The sequence below is a fragment of the Trichomycterus rosablanca genome, chromosome 1, assembly GCF_030014385.1.
Source record: "Trichomycterus rosablanca isolate fTriRos1 chromosome 1, fTriRos1.hap1, whole genome shotgun sequence".
Classification (NCBI taxonomy): Eukaryota; Metazoa; Chordata; class Actinopteri; order Siluriformes; family Trichomycteridae; genus Trichomycterus; species Trichomycterus rosablanca.
Genome location: NC_085988.1, coordinates 18,728,063 through 18,755,384, shown reverse-complemented (window position 1 = coordinate 18,755,384; position 27,322 = coordinate 18,728,063). Strand labels below are relative to the sequence as shown.

Genomic DNA, 27,322 nt, shown 5'->3' with positions numbered 1-27,322 from the left:
ACCTGGGCACAAAGCAAGCTCTGTGAAGACATGGTTTGACAGGTTGGTTGTGAATAAACTGTAGTGGTCTGTCAATTGCAAGCCAGATCTTCTCATCAGTGACAGAATGCACCAGTGCTCGAATAGGATGCTGAACAAGCTTTAGCTAGGTGCCCACATGCTTTTGGTTGAACTGTACCATAAACCAGGGTTTTACAAACTTTTTTTCAAGTGACCCACACTTTGTACATGATTTTTTATGCAACCCAGGCAACACAAGCAATGCATCTAATGCCAAGTTCACACTACACAACTTTCAAGTCGTCAGATCGCTGTACAGTTCACACTACACAACTGGATCTCTTGCACTCGGGAGTCTTTTCAGTCGTTGTGTATTTCACACTACACAACTGGATCTCTTGCACTCGGGAGTCTTTTCAGTCGTTGTGTATTTCACACTACACGACTGATCGGCGATGGGGGGTTTCACACTACACCATCTACCATCAGGAGGAATCGCAGATGAGTCTGTCTGGTCTCCCAACTACGTTTCGTCACGAAAACAAACGCAAGAAGTAATGAGGGGTTTAACTATACTACGTCCAAAAATGCACATTGACAATAAGCGAGCAATCAAAGTTGTTTGTGCGCTGATGTGCAGCATAAAATCAAGTAGGAAAAATAAATGAATCTGAGTGGATTTGGCTACACGAACAGTATGGATTGTTCTGTAGTGAGTTGGAGGTTAATAAATATTTTTTTGCTATGCAGCATTGGTATTATGTTTTGTCGAGAACGATAAGGTCAGAAATACTGTAAAACGTGTGCCGATGTATTCTGATATAAACTATATTATGCCCCGGTCCTACGTTTTACAACTCCTCCCCTGCCAGTTGCCCGACTCATATCCAGATATTTAGCATGCTAGATATCTCTCCTCAGTCGGCGAGCGGATCGAATCGTTGAGCAGTTCACACATAGCGATCGAACGCCGAGTTGCCTCTGAGCCGCCAAATCTAGCACCGACCAGTCGGCGAGCGAAAATCAGGGCAAAAATCGTGTAGTGTGAACTAGGCATTACTGTCTCTGTACAATCTGGTTTCTGTGTGGTTTACAGAGATGCAGCATAAAGCCTCTACAAGGGGGCGTTCATGTACACGCTTATTTAATTATTATTATTTTTCTCTGCGACCCATTTTTTTTGTATTGAAAACCCTGCCATAAATTATACATATTCAAAAAAACTTCTATGACCAAAAGAAAACAAAACATTCAGGGTTCTTTTCTGCATTCACGTTGAGTCAGGGTTGAATCGCTTTTCTACTACTAGGAGGCAGAGACCTAAATGAGCAGCAGTGGGTGATAAAATGTAGCTGGGAGCTGTTAAGATGAATATAGCGTCAGCTGTGTTATTTACATTTACAGCATTCAGCAGAAGCCTTCATCTAAAGCGACTTACACTTGTAACTGATTACAATGCAAGCAATTGTGGGTTAAGGGCCAGAAGCACGACAGTGGCAACTTGTCGGTGGTGGGATTTGACCCAGCAACCTTCTTCTGATCACCAATCCAGTACCTAAACCACTAAGCTATAGCTTATTATAGCTTCAGTACTACTAGGATACTATAGAAAAGTGCGTCGATTTGGCACTTGAAGCCATCAAATGGACAAGCAGTTAAAGCGTTGGGAGTGCAACAGTATGAACAAAATACAGTTTACAGGAGTTGCTTGTGGTAAGATCTGCAGGAGATGGATGCAATATTTTGCATCTCCCAAATTTCAAGAATCACAAAGTTGAAAAAATTTGGCTTTTATATACAATTTATGTGATTTCTATTTATGTGATTCAATTATTTTTTTTTTCTTTGGAATGTGGTCTGTATAGACAGTTGGACAGTCTGTCAAATATCATAATAAATAAACTGAGTTTAGTCCCAACTGTAAAGAAAGATTCAGAAATTAAGCATTGAGCTTCTAAACACTGAGCTTGTAACGACCTGCTTGTTGAGCTAAAGCAAAGTTGTCAGAACTGACTGTAAAACATTTGGATAAATAATAAGTTCCTATGTTCTAATAGCTACTTATATATAAAGTATAAATAAAAGAATAATATAAATATAATTTCAGTTAAAGTCTTAAAACACAAACCACTAAATCGTAGCCGTTTCTGGAATAAAATACCAATAGGATCTGACGTTACCATGTAGTACGGCCAAAATTCTTTGGATACCTATAAAGATTGTCACTTAAAAATGATCGTAGCGTTCTCATTATGCCTCACACATTGGCTCTAAGCTCACCTCAGTGGCTCAGTGCAGGATGCCACAGAAGCTCAGAGACAAACACGTGGCTGCTTATACTCCATCATGCAGCTTTAAGCAGGTGTGTTGGTGGATATGATCACATTTGGTTCTACAGGCACTGAGGTGTGTAAAGGAGTGGATTCAGTCCAAATCTGGCCTGTTCAGACCACCTCCTCATCACAGTGGCCTCCCGACGCCAGCAGCGAGTACTTATCGGGTTCGCTCAGAGCCATGCTGTTGAGCGAGTGCTTGTCCGAGCGGAGCGAGTTTATGGATGCTCGGCTGTAGTTGACGAGTCGGTCGAGCAGACTGAGCTTGGGGGAGGAACGTCTCAGTTCACCCATGCCGATGTGAACGCTGACGTCCGATAGGCTGCCCAGCTTACGCTGCCCACACACCTGCCGCTCCAGTTTCTCAGCACTGGGTTTAGTGTAACTAAAGGAATAAAAGGAGGCAGAAGTTTATTTAAGGAAACAAAATAAACCAAGCAAATGTGTGAATATAACCAGGCAGTTAGAAGTGAAAAAATGCATAAACTTTGCAATAAGGTGATTTTCAGTAGGTATGGTATGACACACTCACCATTTAAGTAACAGAGAGGATATGACCACAGACACTGAAGAAGCAGCCATAGCAGCAGATCCCATCCAGGGCTGCAACACCAAACCTATGGGCATAAACACACCTACACACAGAAAAGCAGCTAATCATACAACTGGATCAGCATGGCAGATTTAGATAGAACTATGTGGTGCTTCATTCATTGAGGTCAATTGTTGAATTGTTGTTGCATTTTTATAGAAAGTAAGAATGTAACTGATTTATTTTTTAGGATTTTTATGTCATGTTTTTCACACTTTGGTTACATACAGCTAAATTAACTTCCAACAGCTGAAGCTTGTAGCGCAGCTACAATCTCTAGATGCATGCTCAATAATCGAGGTACACAAATCCAAAAAGTTGAATCAGTTCATCTGGACACAAAGTTTGGTGTGAAGACACATTTCATCACTCATCAAAGTGACTTCTTTAGTCTGAGCTGGTGGTGAATACCCCAACCTTATATGCAGCTCAGCTTTTGCAGCGCAGCTACAGTCTGTACAGAGTAATAGAACGGAGTATTTGAAACACACCCCGACCAAACCTCAGTGTGCCAGTTTTTTTTCTGGGTTTGAATCTCAGTTGTGCTATCAGCCAGCCTGAAAACAACAGATTGGCTGTGTCTGAGAGAGGGCGGAAAGAAGGGATTGCTCATTACTGTTGCAACTGTGGTCTCTGCTGGCTGCTCTATGTTGCCTGCACAGAGACGGTGAATAACGGGGAGCAGTGTGTGACTCTTAATATGTGACGCTGCTCTCAGTGTGAACCTGTCTTGCGAAGGTGAAAGAAGCGGTTGGCTACTGCACAAGTGTCAGAGGGGGTGTGTGTTAGGTACAGCCGCCCTTGGTCAGGGTAGGGGTCTGCAGCAGTAAAGGAGGTGCAATTGGGTAATAGGACAAGACTAGACAAAAATAAATAAATAAATAAAGCATATGGCTTGTTAATATGGAAATCTGTCAGCAGTAAACAGTTATCAGTTAAAGGAAATTGCCAAAATTCACATGGACAAGAGTAAACATGACAAACTTGATCATTTTGTACAAATGTACTCACCAGCTGCAATAGGAATTCCTACAAGATTGTAGATTAGTGCGAATATAAAGTTGATCCTGATCCTTTTGACTGTCTTCTTTGAAAGGTCAATGCTTCCAACAACATCAAGAAGATCATTCTGCAAGAAATGCAGACAATATCGTAAACTAGCTTTACGTGGCACTTGGCACTTCATAAGGGATGTAAATGAAGAACCGGGTAACCAATAACACACATACAAGTCAATTTAAACTTTGTAAACTTTACAAAAGAGTAGTGAAGAAATTTTGAAGAGTAAAAAAGCTACTGCTGTAAAAACGCAGCAGAAATGTTGCTTTCTGATCATTAGAGAGTGAAAGAGAACGCTCACCCTGATGAGCACCACGTCTGCTGCTTCAATAGCCACGTCTGTGCCCGTGCCTATGGCGATACCAACGTCTGCCATAGCCAGAGCGGGTGAATCGTTCACGCCGTCACCCACCATGGCCACTCGCTTCCCTGCCTGCTGCAACTGCGCCACCTTTGCCACTTTGTGAGAAGGCAGCACTTCAGCAAACACCCTTCTGATGCCAACCTGCACACAGCACAGGTCAGATCAAAGATCTGTGCCGAAAGAGCCACCAATATACAATACACATGTATCACATAAAACAACAAGGATCTGATATCTGTATATTATTTAGTCATTTACAGGTCATGGTGGGTCCAGTTTCGCTGAAATCACTGGGTGACATGTAGTAACACCCCATGGATTGATACCAATCCATCGAAGGGCCTCTGCCATCTTGAGACATAGCCAATCACGCCTACAGATAGAATGCCCGACCAACCAATAGCACTGCTGGGGATTCAAACCCTATATCCCAGTGGTGGAGGGCTAGCGTAGCTTACTGCTGCGCCTCTGTTATTTAGAAATAAGAAACTTGAATATTACAGAGTGTACTGTACCTGTGCAGCAATGGCCCGTGCTGTCTTGCTGTTGTCACCAGTCATTAGCACCACCTCCAGGCCCATAGAATTAAGAGTGTGCACTGCCAGCTCAGCTTCTGGCTTTACTGTATCTGCTATGGCAACCATGGCACACAGCACACCTATGCACAGGTAAACAAGAACAGAGCGATTTGGAGAAATGCAAAGTAAGCACAATTAAAGCATAGTATGCAAAGTTCTAGCAGGTACCTCTAGAGACTCCTTATTGTGTTTGTGCAATTAACAGAATGCATTAGCAAATCTCTGTCTAACATTTCACCTGCTAGCTGTGGTGTAGGACTTTACAATTCATCGTATTTTATCGGCATCACGAACAATGCACCGTAAGGGGCTGCCAGAAAGCATCACTAACCTTGTACAGAAACACGATGTACTATTTACGTTCCATAATTTGTAACAGGACTAGCTGGAGGACAGTACACGAGTCAGCCAGCCAGGGTTATTAGTGTTTTTTAAATCCGATCTGGGGGTTACACGTTAACTGTCGATGTTTAATGAATTTTGTATTATAATGTTAACTGACCCAGATAGCACAATGAGAGTACAATCCCAATATTCAAATTTCTTCAACCAATTACAAAACATTTGATTCTCATCAACCCCTTTATCCTGGTCGGGACATAGTCGTTCTGGTTCCACTCCTTGGGAGAGTAGCAACAGTATTGAATTTGTCTAACAGTAGATTGAGGTGCATTCACGTCCTTAGCAATGAGTTTGAAGCCTTTACCAGGGTCAAGCCTCTCCATAACATGGTGTTTTAAAAGTTGTTTTCTTGAGGCATGGTTCACAAAGCTGCAGATCATTCTGAGGGGTTCACTAATTTCATATATAGAGGCATTCATGTATACACCGATCAGCCATAACATTAAAACCACCTTCTTGTTTCTACACTCACTGTCCATTTTATCAGCTCCACTTACCATATAGAAGCACTTTGTAGTTCTACAATTACTGACTGTAGTCCATCTGTTTCCCTGCATACTTTGGATAATTCTCAACACTGCAGTGACAATGACATGGTGGTGGTGTGTTAGTGTGTGTTGTGCTGGTATGAGTGGATCAAACACAGCAGCGCTGCTGGAGTTTTTAAACACTGTGTCCACTCACTGTCCACTCTATTAGACACTCTTACCAAGTTGGTCCACCTTGTAGATGTAAAGTCAGAGACGATCGTTCATCTATTGCTGCTGTTTGAGTTGGTCATTTTCTAGACCAGGGGTGCACAACTTCTTTTTACCAAGGGCCGATTTCACATAAACACCTAAACCAGAGGGCCACACATTTCATTTTTACAGACCTGTCCACATGAATTTGTAATACAGTTAGGGCTGGGTGATATTGAAGAAAAAAAAATCTATTATTTTCAAATTTATTATTGATTCTCGATTGCGATTGCAATTTTTTTTTTTTTTTTTGTATATTGCAATTGAAAAATTGTAATTTAAAAGACTACAGAAATGCAAAAATAGTAACAGCACCACCTAATTATCCTTTCAAGGAACTCAAACTTTATAACTAACAATAATTAACAATAATTAACAATAATTTGAACAAAATCGAAATCTTAATTAGCTATATCCTTTATATAAAAAACTCACAAACAACTCACTTTAAATAATGTGCAGCATAAGAAAAGTGCAAAACCACAAACAGTTCTTTACAGGTTTTTTAAAAGGAACACGAGCCTGTTTACTGTTTCCACCATATAAGTGAGTCTGTATCAGTATCCACACTGGGGGGACATCGAATAAGCACTCAGCTCAGCTTTGTCCTCTTGTGATTGGGGGGTGGATGGAGGGGGCACATTGCACGTCTAACCATATGGACTACAATTTCCATGAGCCCCTGGACTGTCACGTGACTATCACATGTCCCCAGTCAGCCAATCCTGATCGCGCTCACCGGAGTTTTGATTCAGTTCAGCTGTGTTCGGTTCCATGAATCTTATTTAAACTCTTCTGTTTTAGTCTCGTTGTGAAGTTTTGCTGATCGTGTTTGTGTCTTTATTTCTGAATCTAACCGATACTGTGTATGATCCTTGTTGTCTTCCGTTTCCTGCCTGTCTGTTTATCCTCTGGTTTTGGACTCTGCAGGGTTTTGTACACTGTTTTTGCCCTTTTAATATTAAACTTTCCCTGATTTATATTCCGCGAGCGTCTGGTCAGTTTCTGCCTCTTGACATGTTGGTATTTTAATTAAAATATAAAGTATGTAAACAATCGCGATTGTCACATTCTAACGTCATGTGAAAACGTTCATTCGAATTAACCGAATTAATCGTGAAAATCGCCCAGCCCTAAATACAGTTACATAACATCAGGTAGTTAGAAGAAATGTGTTGGTCAGTGGGAGATACTGCAGCGTCTTTCTGACACCAACTGATTAATGTGGTCGCAAGCACAGCAGACATGAGAAAATACCTGTATGTCCATTCAGGGTTAAATTTCATATGCTCGAGATCCACTTCTCTTTTTTTACTCGTACTTGGTTTGGACAAACACATGGTACAGCTGAAGTAACTTGTATTTACATCATTTAATTTTCAGTCGCAAGTTCATGGAATTACCCGGTGAATTTAAAGTGACAGCATCATTTACTTAAAAATGCATCAGCACTTCATTTGGCGGGCCGGATCGAGAGTTTTGCCGGGCCGGATCTGGCCCGCGGGCCGTATGTTGTGCACCCCTGTTCTAGACCTTCATCAGTGGTCACAGGACGCTGCCTACGGGGCGCTGTTGGATGGATATTTTTGGTTGGTGGACTATTCTCAGTCCAGCTGTGACAGTGAAGTGTTTAAAAAATCCAGCAGCACTGCTGTGTCTGATCCACTCCTACCAGCACAACACACACTAACACACCACCACCATGTCAGTATCACTGCAGTGCTGAGAATCATCCACCACCTAAATAATACCTGCTCTTTGGTGGTCCTGTGAGAGTCCTGACCATTGAAGAACAGAATGAAAGGGGGCTAACAAAGCATGCAGGGCAACAGATGGACTACAGTTAGTAATTGTAAAACTACAAAGTGCTCCTATATGGTAAGTGGAGCTGATAAAATGGACAGTGAGTGTAGAAACAAGGAGGTGGTTTTAATGTTATGGCTGATCAGTATATGTATATGATGTAAGCCAGGGTTATTAAAAAATGGGTCGCAGAGAAAAATAATAATAATTAAATACACTTGTACATGAATGCCTCCTTGTGGAAGATTTAGGTAAACCACAGTAGCACCAGATTGTCCAGAGCAGAGAGTAAAATGAATTGTGTCTGATGTAAGGGATGCCTAAACAAAGTTAAATGGAAGTCTGACATTCTACTTACCATCCACAGCCACCAGTACAGCAGTGCGGCCTCTTTTTTCATGCTCGATCATGGCATCGTCCACTTCAGGTGGAACGTGCAGGGTGTTGCGACTCATCCACTCTCTGTTCCCGATCAGGACTTTGTATGAAGCAGACTGCACCAAAGCTGGCACGGTAGAACAGCAATTCAATTAAATGGAAACCAGTTCATTTCTGGTAAACTAGACTAAATAAACTAGGCTAAAATACTCACTCAGTGGTTGCGGGTCAATGATAAGTGGATGTGAGCTGATCTGCACCAGAACGGCATTATGCTCGTTCTCCTCATCACCGCTGTCCTCTCTTCTCTGCAGGCTCTCGATGTTGCTGACCTGACATTTAATCCCACAGCCCGGCACTGCCTGGAAATCTGTACAAGTCCCCAGCGACTCTGTGCCAAGTTCCTGAACATACATTCAAGAAAGGTATGAGAATCCATTACATGCAGCACCAGAACAAACTAAAGCAGCATCAAAAGCTGACTCAGAAAAAGCAGACCTGTTTGCAGAAGCGAGTGATGGCAGCACCTAGTGGATGCTCACTGTTGTTCTCTGCTGTTCCCACAATAGCTAGCAGTTTGGAGCGGGGAATTTGGTTTCCCTCCACCAACATCTTCACCTGTACTACTTTAGGGGTTCCGTAGGTGATGGTACCAGTTTTATCAAAAACGACACACTGAATCTGTCAGAAGGAGAAAAGTTCGGCTTTCATTGTAGGACTAAAAATAGCAGATTTTGTTAAATTTATTCATTATATACACTGATCAGCCATAACATTAAAACCACCTCCTTGTTTCTACACACATTGTCCATTATATCAGCTCCACTTACCATATAGAAGCACTTTGTAGTTCTACAATTACTGACTGTAGTCCATCTATTTCTCTACATACTTTTTTTGCCTGCTTTCACTCTGTTCTTCAATGGTCAGGACCCCCACAGGACCACCACAGAGCAGGTATTATTTACAGTGTATCACAAAAGTGAGTACACCCCTCACATTTCTGCAAATATTTCATTATATCTTTTCATGGGACGACACTATAGACATGAAACTTGGATATAACTTAGAGTAGTCAGTGTACAACTTGTATAGCAGTGTAGATTTACTGTCTTCTCAAAATAACTCAACACACAGCCATTAATGTCTAAATAGCTGGCAACATAAGTGAGTACACCCCACAGTGAACATGTCCAAATTGTGCCCAAATGTGTCGTTGTCCCTCCCTGGTGTCATGTGTCAAGGTCCCAGGTGTAAATGGGGAGCAGGGCTGTTAAATTTGGTGTTTTGGGTACAATTCTCTCATACTGGCCACTGGATATTCAACATGGCACCTCATGGCAAAGAACTCTCTGAGGATGTGAGAAATAGAATTGTTGCTCTCCACAAAGATGGCCTGGGCTATAGGAGGATTGCTAACACCCTGAAACTGAGCTACAGCATGGTGGCCAAGGTCATACCAGTCGGGTCACTGCTCGTGCGGTCGACCGGTTGGTGCATAGAGTAGCTTGTAGCTTGTATGTTGTTGTCCTTTTTCCTTTTTTATGTTTTTCTGCTACGTGAGATAAGAGTATGCTGTGTTTAGTTTAGAGCATGAATGGATTGACTGTTGTTGTGTAGTCCAGAGTACTCTTTCTTGGCATGTTATTGTTATTGCATACACCTAGCTAGTGAGCTAACGCTAACAATGAGCTAATGCTAACAACAAGCTAACGCTAATCAGCTAAGTAGCCATAGCATCAACGTAAATGGCTCACAGTATGGACTCCACAAGTTTTTTGTGGATTTCGGTGCTTCTGTTTCTTGTGTTGGATCATCTGCTCTCCGTAACTAATGGATACAGCCTTCCGGATAGCCAACGGATTGTTTATTCCAGAGACTTTCTACTACAACTGCAGTATTATCCTCACCAAGCGGCTGTCGCAGACAAGTTACCGGAGGAGTTACAACGCAAACACCCACCCGACGGGACGGACACCCGGTTCAACAACAAGAACAACAATAAAAAGAAGGTAACAAGACGGGGGAAAAAGAAAAGTGGAATTAAAGCGAGACTTAAGCGAGGAGAAAGTAAACAGCATCGTGTACTTCCCTCAATGATCCTTGCCAATGTGCGCTCATTGCGCAATAAAATTGATGAGCTGCAAGCTAATGTTTCTCACATGTATGAGTATCGGACTGCTTCCATTCTTGCTTTTACTGAAACGTGGTTGAACGGGAATGACAATAACGACAGTCTGCATATAAATGGCTTTGGGTCTCCTGTAAGGTTGGATCGGGACACCGAGCTGACGGGTAAACATCATGGTGGCGGTGTCTGTCTCTACATTAATCCACGCTGGTGCAAAACAGTTGTTGTCAGGGAAGAACTGTGCAACCCTGATATTGAACTCCTGGTTGTCTCCCTGCGTCCATTCTATCTCCCCAGGGAATTCCCACAACTGTTTTTCCTTTTGGTGTATATCCACCCCAGAGCAAATGCACCTGCAGCCTCTGAACATATTAAAAATACGCTCGACAAATATGAACTGATATCTCCAGATGCCCCTAAATTCATCATGGGTGACTTCAATCATTGTTCAGTTGACAAATCTCTTAAAGGGTTTTTTCAGTATGTTAACTGCACCACTCGTCTTGGGAAAAAATTGGATAAGTGCTACGGCTCCGTCCCTAATGCCTATAGAGCTGTCTCCCTCCCCCCTCTTGGCTCTTCCGATCACCATAGCATTCTACTTGCTCCTGCTTATCTACCTGTAGTTAAGAGGACAGAGAAAGTCACCAGGGACATTAAGCAGTGGACACCGGACAGCATCGACAGGCTGCAAGGGTGTTTTGAAACCACTGACTGGAATATCCTCACATCATCCTCCTCCAACATCAGTGAGCAAGCGGAGACAGTCTCAGCATACATTTCTTTCTGTGTGGACAGTATCATTCCTGTAAAAAAGGTCACAATCTTTCCTAACAACAAACCCTGGGTGACTAAAGATCTGAAAGACATCCTGAATAAGAAAAAGAGAGTTTTTTTCTCTGGTTCAGAAGTTGAAAAAAAGGAGATCAATAGAGAGGTCAAGCGAGCCATAAAAACTGCCAAGCTGAAATATAAAAACAAAGTGGAGCAGGCCTTTGCTAAAGGGAACCTCCGCTCAGCTTGGCGGGGCCTCAAGAACATGGCAGCAGTGAACTCTGTTTCCACTAGCTGCAAGCCCATTCAGGTTGCAGGCAGTAGTTCTACTTCACTCCCCAATGATCTCAATCTCTTCTTCACCAGATTTGAAAAGGACAACAGCATCCAGCTAAAATCATTCATATCCACTCTCAAACCTGATGACTCTGACCTAACTATTAGCACAGAAGAAGTGGTGAGAGCCCTTAAAAGGACTAAACTGAACACAGCTCCAGGACCGGACAACATCTGTGGGCGGACCCTAAAGCACTGTGCTGAGCAGCTGGGGGGGGTGTTTCAACATCTGTTCCAGAGCTCGATGACTAGCAGTACAGTCCCCTCGATATGGAAACACTCAGTAGTGATCCCTATCCCGAAGAAGAGCACTCCAAAGGTCCCGAATGACCTTAGACCAGTGGCTCTTACCTCTTTGGTAATGAAGGCGATGGAGAGGATTATAAAAGACCATATTACCAGGGTAACTGATCCGATGCTGGACCCGCTGCAGTTTGCCTACCGGGCTGGTAGAGGGGTTGATGATGCAAAGATATTTATCCTGAACACCATCCACAAGCATCTGGAAATTCCCAATACCTCAGCCAGAATCCTGTATGCAGACTTTTCATCAGCATTTAACACCATGCAGCCTCATATTTTAGCTGAGACGCTTACCACACGATTCCACATCGACCACCAACTCACTCTGTGGATTATAGACTTTCTTACTAACAGGACACAGAGAGTATTGGTGAACAACTCCTTGTCTGATATCCTCATCACCTCCACTGGTTCTCCACAAGGCTGTGTTCTTTCTTCTCTTCTCTTTATCCTTTATACGGATGAGTGTAGATCTGCTCAGCCTAATTGTCACATAGTGAAATTTGCTGATGACACAGTACTCCTGTCTCTGCTCTGTGGTCACACACAACATCACAGCTCGGCTCTGCAGAGTTTTGTGGAGTGGTGTGGAAACTTGTGCCTCGAGCTCAACATAAATAAAACCAAGGAGATGATAGTGACCTTTTCCTCCAAACACAGACAGAAGGCCGAGGCAGTCACCACCGTCATACAAGGGGAGACAGTGGAGATTGTGGAAGAGTATAAATATTTGGGGACAATTGTTGACAACATGCTGAGATTTTCTTCCAACACAGAGGAGATACTAAAGAAATGCCATCAGAGACAGTACTTACTCAGGAAGTTAAATCATTTGGAACTAGTAAGGACACTCTTACCACTTTCTATTATACTTTTATTGAAAATATAATAACCTTCTCTTTCACATGCTGGTTTCACTCCATCACTCTCCAGAACAGAAACCGTCTGTTGAATGTGGTTAAAGTATGCTCAAAGATCATTGAACAACCTATTCGTTCTCTTACCACCTTATGTGATCAGCAGACTGTGAAGGCAGCTCGCAGGATTTTACAGGACCCCTCTCATATTCTGTTTTCTGAGTTTGAATGGCTTCCCTCAAGACGCAGACTCCGTTGTCCACACTGCAGGACGCAGAGGAGGAAGATAACCTTCCTCCCCAGGGCAGTCCAGCTCTTAAATGCTGAACACTGACCAGTCATAAGCGCTGATGCGGCTACATGAAGTACAACTTTTTAATAATGCATGCACTTTATAATTCATCTATGAGTTTGTATATGTTCTTATTTGTGAACGCTGTTTGTTGTATTGTGTGCTGTTATGTGTCTTGAGAGTTGTGTGTGCTCTTAAGCTACCTTTATGCTCTTTAAATTGCCCCTCGGGGACAAATAAAGTAATCTGAATCTGAATCTGAATACAGCGGTTTTCCAGGACAGGTTCCACTCGGAACAGGCTTCGCCAGGGTCGACCAAAGAAGTTGAGTCCACGTGTTCAGCATCATATCCAGAGGTTGGCTTTAAAAAAATAGACATATGAGTGCTGCCAGCATTGCTGCAGAGGTTGAAGACGTGGGAGGTCAGCCTGTCAGTGCTCAGACCATACGCCGCACACTGCATCAACTCGGTCTGCATGGTCGTCATCCCAGAAGGAAGCTGACGCACAAGAAAGCCCGCAAACAGTTTGCTGAAGACAAGCAGTCCAAGAACATGGATTACTGGAATGCCCTGTGGTCTGACGAGACCAAGATAAACTTGTTTGGCTCAGATGGTGTCCAGCATGTGTGGCGGCGCCCTGGTGAGAAGTACCAAGACAACTGTATCTTGCCTACAGTCAAGCATGGTGGTGGTAGCATCATGGTCTTGGGCTGCATGAGTGTTGCTGGCATTGGGAAGCTGCAGTTCATTGAGGGAAACATGAATTCCAACATGTACTGTGACATTCTGAAACAGAGCATGATCCCCTCCCTTCGAAAACTGGGCCTCATGGCAGTTTTCCAACAGGATAGCGACCCCAAACACAACCTCCAAGATGACAACTGCCTTGCTGAGGAAGCTGAAGGTAAAGGTGATGGACTAAACCCAATTGAGCACCTGTGGCGCATCCTCAAGTGGAAGGTGGAGGAGTTCAAGGTGTCTAACATCCACCAGCTCCGTGATGTCATCATGGAGGAGTGGAAGAGGATTCCAGTAGCAACCTGTGCAGCTCTGGTGAATTCCATGCCCAGGAGGGTTAAGGCAGTGCTGGATAATAATGGTGGTCACACAAAATATTGACACTTTGGGCACAATTTGGACATGTTCACTGTGGGGTGTACTCACTTATGTTGCCAGCTATTTAGACATTAATGGCTGTGTGTTGAGTTATTTTCAGAAGACAGTAAATCTACACTGCTATACAAGTTGTACACTGACTACTCTAAGTTATATCCAAGTTTCATGTCTATAGTGTTGTCCCATGAAAAGATATAATAAAATATTTGCAGAAATGTGAGGGGTGTACTCACTTTTGTGATACACTGTAGGTGGTGGATGAAGTTTTTAAATACCGTGTCCACTCACTGTCCACTCTATTAGACACTCCTACCTAGTTGGTCCACCTTGTAGATGCAAAGTCAGAGACGATCGCTCATCTATTGCTGCTGTTTGAGTTGGTCATTTTCTAGACCTTCATCAGTGGTCACAGGACGCTGACCACAGGGAGCTGTTGGCTGGATATTTTTGGTTGGTGGACTATTCTCAGTCCAGCAGTGACAGTGAGGTGTTTAAAAACTCCCATCAGTGCTGCTGTGTCCAGCACAACACACACTAACACACCACCACCATGTCAGTGTCACTGCAGTGCCGAGAATGATCCACCACCTGAATAATACCTGCTATGTGGGGGTCCTGACCATTGAAGAACAGCATGAAAGGGGGCTAACAAAGCATGCAGAGAAACAGATGGAGTACAGTCAGTAATTGTACAGTGAGTGAAGAAACAAGGAGGTGGTTTTAATGTTATGCCTGATCAGTGTATGCCTTAAACCTGTATACCATTGTAAAAATAAATATTCATTAAAACTAATGAATTGAATTGTTTTTTTTATTATGAAGAATGTCAATTAGTAAAATGCACCAGTGTGATCAAACGCCTGAGAAAATGGAATGACAAGTTTTCTCAACAAAGAAAACTCAAGATGCTGTTGGGAGGCACAGTATTAAAACATGCTAGACCACCAGTGCAGAGATTCTTGAGTTCATGAGTTTGAATCTCAGCTCTGCTAACAGTCGGCCAGGCGCCTACAGAGACACATGATTGGCTGTGTCTGTAGTGAAAAGGAAAAGGGTTCCAGGTTACTGACCTTTGATGTATGAATGGGTGGCGGTTGATCACGAATCAGTATTATTGACATTATAGGTAGTATAAGTCTTGTTCGCCCCCAACCCCTACATTTGCTCCTAATCTAGACGTCTAGGGGTTGAGACTATCACACACCACCTAATCATGTGACTAGGAAAGACATGCTAAGCTCTGAAGCTCCTCCATCGCTAGTGAATGAATTCGAACCGTAGGCAAAGCCAATCATGCGTGTGGGCAGCCGAACAAATTTACATTTTCAGCATTTAGCAGACGCCTTCTTTCCAAAGCGACTTACACTACAGAGACAGTATACAGTTTGAGCAATTGAGGGTTAAGGGCCTTGCTCAAGGGCCCAACAGAAACAACCTGGCAGTTGGGAACCAGTGACCCTCTAATTACTAGTCCAGTACCTTAACCACTAGGCTATGATTTGCCCAGATTGATAGCAGCGTTGAGATTGGGACCTGTAATAAACTACTGCGCCAACCCATAGCCCACTAATTTATAGCACTGTAATGCAGAGTGTGTTGAGTGTGTTCATTTCAGACTTGAGTTCTTGGTATAGTTTTTATAATCTGGCTCCCACTCCAAAATTGTATCCCTTACCTTGTGTGCAGTCTCTAGAGGTTCTCCTCCTTTAATCAGGATTCCGTTTTGGGCTCCAACTCCTGTTCCCACCATCACGGCTGTGGGGGTTGCCAGGCCCAGAGAGCAGGGACAGGCAATGCACAGTACAGTAATGGAGGCCTGAAAGGCGAAGCGGATGATCGTCTCAGCCTCAGACACACTCTTATCATAACCCTGCAAAAAAAAAAAAAAAAAGATGCGAGGGCATCAGTAGAGAAGAATGATGAATGATGTTAAGCTGGATGTGTTCTTGACAAACTAGATGCAGTGCAACACTTACAGGGAAGTATTTCTGCACCAAGGAAAAATTCACAAATCCAATGGCAATCCAGGCAATCAGAGTAAAGACGGAGACGGCTACGATAAACGGGACGAAGTAGCCGCTGATCTTGTCTGCAAACTGCTGAATAGGAGCCTGGAGTCAGGAGAGAGAAGTGGAACAGAAGTCAGACTTGTAGTACATAAATAAACATATTCTTGAACATATGAAACAGGGTTCTAGTCTACCCACTAGGCTACCACTGACTTAGGCTATCACAAGACCTTTTAGCTGTAAGGCAACAGTGCTACCCACCGAGCCACCCGTCACTGGTTGAGAATTTAAAAGACATCCCAAAAATAACGATGAACTGAAACACATTTGCAGGGAGGAATGACCCAAAATTCCACCTCAACTTTGCGCTGCAGAAAACTTAAAGGTGATTGCTCCAGATGATCTATAGGTTATTTAGTTCAAGGTAGAGATGTACCGATCGGGGTTTTTGGCACCGATTCCGATCTCCTTTCAGGGACATCGGCCGATAGCCGATTCCGATATTTACTGCTATTTTATTTAGCAGTAAATAAAATAAATAAACTTAAAAAGAGCCTCACAGTGAAGATAAACCGGAGCAGTGTTTGTGCCTTTAGAAGATACGCTTTGTTCACAGTATCGCTATAAGTGATTCATTGATTCACGAGTCGATTTATTTTTCACGAAGCGTAAGTTTCTCTTCTCGGTTATCTCTCCGTGTTTACTGTCATTAATTAAATGTCGTGGTTTTAAATAAACACCAGCTACTACAGAACATTGTGTGACTCTCTTACATTAAAAAGCTTAATTAAAAAGCTTAATTAAACTGCTATTACCACAGATCTGTAACCGACTCAGACTCGTTCTGTCTAAGGAGCTAAAAGTTCAGCAGATGATTCTGAACTAACGAATTTGGTAATGAATAAACTTTTGCCTCGGATTGGCTCTGTAACATTTTCTGTTCTCATCTACATCACAAGTAAGAACCGCTCACGATTTACCAAAGTGAACCAGGAGTTTATATAACGTGCTGATAGAATCGACTCAGATGTGACGGGGTTGAATTATCTTTTTAAAGTAAATATTACAATCAGCAAAATTACATCGTATGTATGATGCACAACGTTAATGATGTTATTTTAGGTCATGAAGAGCTTTCACGATGGTTTCTGTACGATGGTTGATGAATGGTGATGTGATGGTTGGCGCTTCGTAGGTCAAAGTCGGGATCAATCCACTGAGCTGTTAACTTAACATGGTCTTTATATATCACACGATCGGATCGGCTACTTTTAGGAGATATCGGCCGATCGCCGATAGCATATTTTGATTAAAAATCGGCCGATACCGATTCATAGCCGATCGATCGTCCCATCTCTAGTTCAAGGGTTCACTTTGTTTTCTCCCTGCACTGTGGATATTTGCTCAATGAAGAAATGATCAGTACAGTAGACATACCTTCGAGGTCTGTGCCTCCTCCACCAGTTTGACGATCTGGGAGAGTGTGGTGTCCATGCCGACGTGTGTAGCTCGGATCAGAAGAGAGCCGTTCTGATTGATGGAGCCCGCGATCACTGTGCTTCCTGGCTTCTTCGTCACTGGCATGGCTTCACCTGTTTTGAGCGCAAAATTGTTTAACAATGATATGCTGATCTTCAGAAATTGTAAGCCAAAAGAGAAGTCGACCCTGTTTTTGACTGTATGAATTCTGAATACTACACTTAAGGATTTATTTGTTTATTAGGAATTTAACATCATGTTTTACTCTTTGGTTACATTCATGACAGAAACGGTAATTACTGGTTACACAAGATTCACCAGTTCAAGTCTTTAATGTCAAACACAGTCATGGACAATTTTTATCTCCAATTCACCTCACTTGCATGTCTTTGGACTGTGGGAGGAAACCGGAGCTCCCGGAGGAAACCCACTTAGACACAGGGAGAACATGCAAACTCCACACAGAGAGGACCTGGACCGCTCCACCTGAGAAAAGAACCCTGTACCTTCTTACTGTAATGTGAAAGTTCTACCCACCAAGCCACCGTGCCGCCCACATTTTGACTGGAAACAAGGACACTGCTGAATGGAGTTTAAGGCTGCTGTAATGGTTGTCCAAACAGAGGGCACTTTGAAGTGGGATTGGCCACTGCAGCCATTCGCAGTGTCATTCAAATCTGAAGTGCAGAAATACGGACATTTTATTTCAAAGGGCCCTTTGCAGCAGTCATTTGTAAACTCCCAAGATTCTTTGCTGTTTAGCTTTGAAACAAAAAGTTCCAACTGGCTGATAGGTTTATGTCTGGTTTATGCAGCACCCACTTCCAATACAGATACAGACATTAGAGAGTTGGGGACATGTGTATATGCACTCAATCAAGATATCTATATAACAAATCAGGCTTTTGTTATGTGCATTGCTTATATAATTATCTTTGTTGTTTCATTATCCGTGATTTGAAAAGGTCAGCAGAAAACATGGTCATAGTTTAAACAGACTGAACTTAAAGTGCAGCGTCAAGCTGTAAAAACTGAGCATCAAAGCTGTAAATGGTCTCACTTTATAGAAACAATGACACAGGCAGTGGAAAAAAAGGTTTTGTGGAGTCTTCATTCAGCTAGGAGTACCCTATGCAGGGGTTAGGGTGTAGGTATGATCAATTGCGAATGGGCTGCAGCCTGAGACCGCTGTACAATTACAGGTTTTCCTCACATCTGTAACTTTTCTAACTTGTATAAACTAAAGTACATTTGATACAAAACTGTATATGAATAAAGTGTCAATACTGTAAAAAGTGTTTTCACTGAATATATTTAGGGCTTGGTGATGGGTGCTGGGTGTTTAACGGTCAGCTGAAAAGACAATAAAAAAAGATGTCCTGCTCCTTGTCAGACGTCAGGGCTTTTTAAATGTTATACACCTAATATAAATGATATGAATTAGAAACAGTGGCAAACAACTGAATGATAATGCAGTTAATAATTAACTGTTAATGTGCGCTTTGAAAAGGTCAGCAGCAATCAGGGTGAACGTTTATTTAGATTGAACTTGAAGTGCAGCGTCAAGCTGTAAATCTGTAAATAATCTCACTCCATAGGAAACAATGACACAGCCAGTGCAAAAATGATTTTCTGAGTCTTCATGCAGCTTGAGTGCACCATTTGCAGGGGTTAGGGTATAGGGATGATCAATTCAGAATGGGCTGCAGCCGGAGACTGCTGTATTATCACAAGTTTTCCTCACATCTGTGACTTTTCTAACCGTTCTACCTCATATCAAAGCGTTCACATGTTGATGACTGGCTAACCTGTGATGAGAGCCTCGTCTGCCATAGAGTGGCCTTCAATCACTCGCCCGTCTACTGGGAACTTTCCTCCAGGAACCACTTTCACCACATCGCCCCTCTGTACCAGCTCAACATCCACCTGCTCTTCACTGAAAGAGAAAAAAGAGAGTGATTGAGACAAAGAAAGAAAGAGAAATGTTTTACATGATCAAGATTCAAGAGGGTTTCAGGCCTTTCACATGATACATGTGTAAAAAAAACTCCAGAGAAGGAGATAAGAGACATCAAATCCCCTTGCTCCAGGAAAGAGTGGAAGTCCATTTTCTCCAAGCACACCAGACTTGTAAGGTGGCATGAGGTCTGTTCCTATCCTGGATGTGTTAAGTAAGTTTATTGCTTAGAAGATGATGGTAATTATATTTTACTGGATATTTATTTATATTGGCTGTATTGTACTGCATTATGCTTATTCATTTTCCCTTTGTTCTCTGTATTTCCGTTGTAGTGAAAACCATTCAACATCCATTTCTTTACCAACATCTGTCCATCCGTCCATCCATTGATTGATTGATTTCATCATCCATGTACCTCCCTTACCATTCAAACCTCCCTTTGTTCATTTTGAACATTGTTATACCTACCACATGCATCTAGCATGTACTCCACATCAATTCCAGTCATTGGCTATATCCTCCAACACCAACTATTCTAACTGATCCTCTATCCTCAACTTACTATTCTCCTAATCTTCCTCCTCCTCATCCTGAAGTGGATTTTGTCCTTACCTGGATCAACCATCCTATTAAATCCTCCAGTGCTAATTATCCCTGCATCCCTTTTTCACCCTTGCTCTTAATATTGCTGAAGTAAATGGGACTATTTATGTGTGGCTGTCAATAAAGGGATATTGTAAATCTGTTCACTCTCCTATGTGTTTTAACAGACACACCAAGATTTTACAACATGGTTAAATGGCTTTTGTGCCAGCTGGGCCATTGTTCTCTATAAAGTAAGGTGAGATGCTTTCCTTGCTGCTGCGCTTCCTTAGGCGGCAGGCACCCCACAGATTTGCCATGTTGATTCACGTTTTGCCAGTGTCTGAAGCAAAAAGAGCTTAGAGAGAGTTAAAGAGCTTAAAAAAGACAGACGTACCTCAACACGGTCATTGTATCCTCTTTTAGGATGACAACAGTGGCCTCGGTCGCCTGTAAGGACATCAGTTTAGACAAAGCCTCTGAGGTTTTACTCTGTCAAAGAGAAAATCAAAGAGATAAAGGAGTTATTTATGCAAATGAACCAGCCTGTGTAGCCATGGAGAAAATATTTGACATAATTCTTTGTTTTTATCAAGATTTGATCATGGTTTTTTTTTGTGTATCCTCAATTCACCTCACTTGCATGTCTTTGTACTGTGGGAGGAAAATGGAGCTCGTGGAGGAAACCCAAGCAGACACGGGGCGAACAAGCCAACTGCACACAAAACCACAGGACCTGGGCCGTTCCATTTGGGAAACAAACCCACCTTCTTGCTGTGAGGCGACAGTGCTAACCACCAAGCTACCTTGAATGTTTGACATAAAACTTGTAGGTACGTATATGTTATACGGCTGCACTATTAAATACACAGAACTTAAGCAGTGAGCATTAGGTAGCATGTTTAGTTCTAGCACATTCTACACTCACAAGTACAGTAGACCCTTGACTTACGAATTTAATTGGTTCTGAAGGGCTGTTCTTAAGTCAAAATGTTCGTTAGTTAAACCTATTTTTCCCATAAGAAATAATGTAAATAGAATTAATCCGTGCCAGACCTCCCAAACCATTCTCTTACCTAACCTTTCTAATGTCTTAAATGCTCTTTTTTGTTATAAATACAAGTATATTTTTCCTTAATCATAAATTATAGACATTCCTGTAATAAACAATAATAAACAATACACAGTAGTACTGTACATAAAACACATACATCACATTTCATACACCATAATACACCATCACATACACCATAGTACATTTCCTTCTTTTTTTTATAAAATGTATCTACCAGAAACAACAATAACTCATATTTCTATTTTATTTCCTTCTTTATTTCAATAGTGTTGTATTTTGTAGCTGTAATTGAACGAAAGAAAGAATACTTTACTCAGCAACTTCCTTCTTCTCTCTCACTCACTGTCCCCTCTGTCTGATACACAGTGACAGCTACTGGCAGGAGTAATTATACAACAACAAATGTAATGTTTCTCAGCTCTGCGATCTCTCTGCACCTTATTTGGGGACATTTTAATATTGAAAACACCGGAAAAACACCGTCCGCTGTCAGAATGTTCGCTCACTGTATATACTGTATATAGAGAGACAGATGCTCGGAGTCAACTTGTTCGTGACGTCACGTGTTTCGCAAATTTCGTTTCGTAATCCGAAATTTGTTCGTACGTTAAGTTGAAAAAGATCGTTCGTAACCCGAAATGTTCATATGGTAAACCGTTCGTAACTCAAGGGTCGACTGTATTAAAAGTTGAGAGAACCTTAGCCAGGAATCTCAGAATATCCTAGATACAGTGTATCACAAAAGTGAGTACACCCCTCACATTTCTGCAAATATTTTATTATATCTTTTCATGGGACAACACTATAGACATGAAACTTGGATATAACTTAGAGTAGTCAGTGTACAACTTGTATAGCAGTGTAGATTTACTGTCTTCTGAAAATAACTGAACACACAGCCATTAATGTCTAAATAGCTGCAACATAAGTGAGTACACCCCACAGTGAACATGTCCAAATTGTGCCCAAAGTGTCAATATTTTGTGTGACCACCATTATTATCCAGCACTTCCTTAACCCTCCTGGGCATGGAATTCACCAGAGCTGCACAGGTTGCTACTGGAATCCTCTTCCACTCCTCCATGATGACATCACGGAGCTGGTGGATGTTAGACACCTTGAACTCCTCCACCTTCCACTTGAGGATGCGCCACAGGTGCTCAATTGGGTTTAGTCCATCACCTTTACCTTCAGCTTCCTCAGCAAGGCAGTTGTCATCTTGGAGGTTGTGTTTGGGGTCGTTATCCTGTTGGAAAACTGCCATGAGACCCAGTTTTCGAAGGGAGGGGATCATGCTCTGTTTCAGAATGTCACAGTACATGTTGGAATTCATGTTTCCCTCAATAAACTGCAGCTCCCCAGTGCCAGCAACACTCATGCAGCCCAAGACCATGATGCTACCACCACCATGCTTGACTGTAGGCAAGATACAGTTGTCTTGGTACTTCTCACCAGGGCGCCGCCACACATGCTGGACACCATCTGAGCCAAACGAGTTTATCTTGGTCTCGTCAGACCACAGGGCATTCCAGTAATCCATGTTCTTGGACTGCTTGTCTTCAGCAAACTGTTTGCGGGCTTTCTTGTGCGTCAGCTTCCTTCTGGGATGACGACCATGCAGACCGAGTTGATGCAGTGTGCGGCGTATGGTCTGAGCACTGACAGGCTGACCTCCCACGTCTTCAACCTCTGCAGCAATGCTGGCAGCACTCATGTGTCTTTTTTAAAGCCAACCTCTGGATATGACGCCGAACACGTGGACTCGACTTCTTTGGTCGACCCTGGCGAAGCCTGTTCCGAGTGGAACCTGTCCTGGAAAACCGCTGTATGACCTTGGCCACCATGCTGTAGCTCAGTTTCAGGGTGTTAGCAATCTTCTTATAGCCCAGGCCATCTTTGTGGAGAGCAACAATTCTATTTCTCACATCCTCAGAGAGTTCTTTGCCATGAGGTGCCATGTTGAATATCCAGTGGCCAGTATGAGAGAATTGTACCCAAAACACCAAATTTAACAGCCCTGCTCCCCATTTACACCTGGGACTTTGACACATGACACCAGGGAGGGACAACGACACATTTGGGCACAATTTGGACATGTTCACTGTGGGGTGTACTCACTTATGTTGCAGCTATTTAGACATTAATGGCTGTGTGTTGAGTTATTTTCAGAAGACAGTAAATCTACACTGCTATACAAGTTGTACACTGACTACTCTAAGTTATATCCAAGTTTCATGTCTATAGTGTTGTCCCATGAAAAGATATAATGAAATATTTGCAGAAATGTGAGGGGTGTACTCACTTTTGTGATACACTGTATGAAATGTGGACACTGTCTGGAGGAGAAGACCGAACCAAGCTTGCCAGGACCTATATTGCTGTATGGCACCCATTCTACCAGCTTTGATAGTCTTCGGCTTCATTCGAAAAAACCTAGTGAGCTGCCTTGCTGCCTACTAGGGATGGAACGATGCACCACAAGACAGTTAAAAATCGGTGCACATGTGCCACGATTCAAAGCGGTTATTCATTTAAGATGAATCAATATTCACTTTAAACAGCAAAGGGCACTGGCGCTATTCACCTCGCCTGGTTGACGTCACTACAGGGTTGCCAAGTTCGGAATTTTCCAGCCAAATTTATTTATGTGAGGATACTTTATTTGTATTATTCATTTATTTATATAAATAATAATTTCAGGGGTATTTTTACACAATAAGCATTGTTTGTACCTTACCTCAGAAATAAAGGGCATTCGTTATTTAGATAAATAAAAAATAAGCACAAATACAATATTTTTTTTTTTTTTAAGACAAATAATAAAAAGAAACTTTGTCATAATTTGTCTTCAATTTCATTTTGTTTAAAAAAAATCGGGGAAAAAAATGTATCGTGAACCCAGTATCAAGAATCGTATCGCATTGTGGGTAGAGTGTATCGTTACATCCCTACTGCCTACCTAGGCAGCTGTCTAAGTAGAGAGGATTCTAATAAGACATCAACTTATAAGGCAGATTATTCAGAGGCACTACTTAGACAGCGATTATGTTACAGCAGTTTTCACTTACTAAGCTAACAGTTAGCTCCAAGCCATTTGAACCAATGGGCTGAGGAGACACAACCCACTAGCATGCCAGCTAACATCCCCCTTCGTTTACCTTCACCGCTAAGGAAGGATTGGACGTTCCCTCGTTATGTAGTCAGATTGTAGCTTTGAAACAAGGCACCTCAGTAGGCAGCATTTTAAGGCAGCAATTTAAGGGAACGCACGTAGGATAATGTAAAATGCACCTACGAAGAAAGATCACAAGGTTTTCGGACAGACCCTTTATATAAGCAACTATAATTAGAACCATTTAACTAGTAGTAATGATTAGTAATGAGTTACTTCTGCTTAAATTTACCAGCATTTTAATACCAATATACAGTAAGCAAGCATCTGCCCCACTGTACCTTGGCTATCTGCTCCAGCCACCTGCCCAGGGAGATGAAAACAAACAGCATCGGTGGTGTATCAAAGAAGGTGATAGGGTTGAGCTTGGCCCTTTCTGCCATGGCAACCGCCAGAATAATCACAGAGTAGGTGAAGGCTATTGATGTGGCCAGGACTATCAGTACGTCCATGTTAGCCGTCCAGTGTTTCAGTGCTTTGTATGCCTGGGTGTAGAAGTAACGACCTCCTATGAACTGCAAACAACAGGAAGCAAAGGTTAATGGTTTGGATAATCCAATCTCTTTAAAATCTGAGACACATGCTAGTGGAGTAATCCACACAATTTACAGGGTCCATAACTTTAACATTGTTTACCTTTGGAAGGCATGAGACTTGTTTCATAGCCTATTAATTTTTAATTGTATTCAATATTAGAGTTTGAACAATAAGACATCCTGCTCGCTGTCCCTGTCAGACAAACATATGCAAGTAGAAATGTTCATGCTAGTGTTAAACAACACACTGATCAGCCATAACATTAAAACCACCTCCTTGTTTCTACACACGCTGTCCATTTTATCAGCTCCACTTACCATATAGAAGCACTTTATAGTTCTACAAATACTGACTGTAGTCCATCTGTTTCTCTGCATACTTTTTTAGCCTGCTTTCACCCTGTTCTTCAATGGTCAGGACCCCCACAGGACCACCACAGAGCAGGTATTATTTGGGTGGTGGATCATTCTCAGCACTGCAGTGACACTGACATGGTGGTGGTGTGTTAGTGTGTGTTGTGCTGGTATGAGAGGATAAGACACAGCAGCACTGCTGGAGTTTTTAAATACCGTGTCCACTCACTGTCCACTCTATTAGACACTCCTACCTAGTTGGTCCACCCTGTAGATGTAAAGTCAGAGACGATCGCTCTTCTATCGCTGCTGTTTGAGTTGGTCATGTTCTAGACCTTCATCAGTGGTCACAGGACGCTGCCCGTGGGGCGCTGTTGGCTTGATGTTTTTGGTTGGTGGACTATTCTCAGTACAGCATTGACAGTGAGGTGTTTAAAAACTCCATCAGCATTTATGTGTCTTATCCAATTATACCAGCACAATACACACTAACACACCACCACCATGTCATTGTCACTGCGGTCACACGGTTTTAATGTTATGGCTGATCGGTGTATGGTGGTGTAGAAAGTTGTACAGTGTCTTTAAACGTTGTGGTATGGCCTCCTTATTTCTCCTTAGTCATTATGACTGAGCAGCTGGTGACTTTGGCCCCTATGTGACCATATAAAATAAGCAGTTTGGAAAGAACTATGAAGCTTTTGAAGATCTCGGCGCTGAGATTCTGAACACCCCGGTTTGAGTCTTGGCTCTGCTACCGGTCAGCTGGGTGCTTGCACCAGACACAAATTGGCCACCGTGTCTGCTGGGTTGGGAAAAAAATTAACTTCAAGCGCTATGCAAGGACCCTGCGCACATGTTGGAGGGCACCAGTAAAATTATTGTTTATATAGTACAAACTACATGGAACTGTGTTTTTTGGCTAAGGTTGGCAAAAACCAAAACTTTGACTTTGAGATGGCATAGTCCAAAAACACCACCAATACAAAAAACAGGTCTGGTGTGTATTAAAAGCTGCAGGAGTGCAAGTGTCACTGTCCACAGTCAAGCAAGCTAACATTGCTATGAGATGTATATGAACGTACAGCACCCCTGCTTCAAAATCAGCATCTTAAAGCTTGACCTAAGGTTGTTGCTGGAGAACAGGTTTGTGGTAAGATGGAATGAATCCAATGATTGGATGCTTGTTTAATGGTGGTCAGGCATTTAAATACAAGAATTTACACATGGTACTGCCAAGCTACTGCCAAGCACGAGCTATCAGAAATATACCATATATTAAGTGTAGGTATGTGGGATTTGACCCAGCAGAGTACCTTGGAAACAGATCCTCAACCAAATTAAACCTAACCTCTCACTCAAAGCCCAGATAACCAAACTGAAGAACATTATGAGAAGAACCAGTTCACTGGAAAAGACAATTATGCTTAGAAGAGTTAAAGGTAAAAGAGGAAGAGGATGTCCAGCAAAATGGCACCGAGTACCATGAAAGTTGTCATCTTGTGCATGCAGGGGTATTCCTGAGCCGATGTGCTTATAATTATCAAAGAAACAAGGTATTTTCTGCAGCCTATCTGAAGATTCACATGTTACAGGCGTTCAATGTTTGTTATTAGCTCTGCCTTTGACTCACTGAGATGTCTCTGAATTCTCTGAATCCTTTAATAATGTAATGGACTGTAGATGATGAAATTCCTATATTTCGTGCAATACCACATTTAAAACATTGTTTCTAGAAAAGTTGAGAGTGGAAAACAGTAACATTCAACAGCCAGGTGTATGTTTACATTACATTTACAATGTTGTAGCATGTCAGACAAATGAAATAATAATAAAAAATGAATGTTACTGTTTTCTTCCATTTGTCTGACATGCTACAACATTGTAAATGTAATGTAAACATACGCCTGGCTGTTGTACAGCTTATGCCAAGTTTACACTACACGACACTCTGATTAACACGTGGTCGCTGTAATGTTCACACTACACGACTGATCGGCGATGGGGGGTTTTACACTACACCATCCATCACCAGGGGGAATCACAGGCGAGCTTCTCTGGTCTCCAAAACTACGTTTTGTCACGAAAACACACG

At 42.3% G+C, this 27,322-nt stretch overlaps 1 protein-coding gene across 1 annotated transcript in view; it reads right to left on the bottom strand.

The window, feature by feature from the left end:
• Positions 1–2,112: 2,112 nt before the first annotated feature.
• The window catches only part of atp7a (ATPase copper transporting alpha), a 57,911-nt gene continuing 32,701 nt past the window's right edge, over positions 2,113–27,322 (bottom strand). Inside the window, exons 10-23 of the mRNA XM_062989003.1 lie at positions 24,619–24,852; positions 20,488–20,582; positions 19,357–19,484; positions 17,507–17,661; positions 16,037–16,171; positions 15,736–15,930; positions 8,748–8,930; positions 8,464–8,653; positions 8,230–8,376; positions 4,864–5,006; positions 4,286–4,489; positions 3,937–4,054; positions 2,866–2,968; positions 2,113–2,718 (exon numbers count right to left, since the gene is read on the bottom strand). Of these exons, the coding sequence (XP_062845073.1) occupies positions 2,445–2,718; positions 2,866–2,968; positions 3,937–4,054; positions 4,286–4,489; positions 4,864–5,006; positions 8,230–8,376; positions 8,464–8,653; positions 8,748–8,930; positions 15,736–15,930; positions 16,037–16,171; positions 17,507–17,661; positions 19,357–19,484; positions 20,488–20,582; positions 24,619–24,852 (2,304 nt within the window). The 3' untranslated portion in view covers positions 2,113–2,444. The remainder of the gene's footprint in view (positions 2,719–2,865; positions 2,969–3,936; positions 4,055–4,285; positions 4,490–4,863; positions 5,007–8,229; positions 8,377–8,463; positions 8,654–8,747; positions 8,931–15,735; positions 15,931–16,036; positions 16,172–17,506; positions 17,662–19,356; positions 19,485–20,487; positions 20,583–24,618; positions 24,853–27,322) is intronic.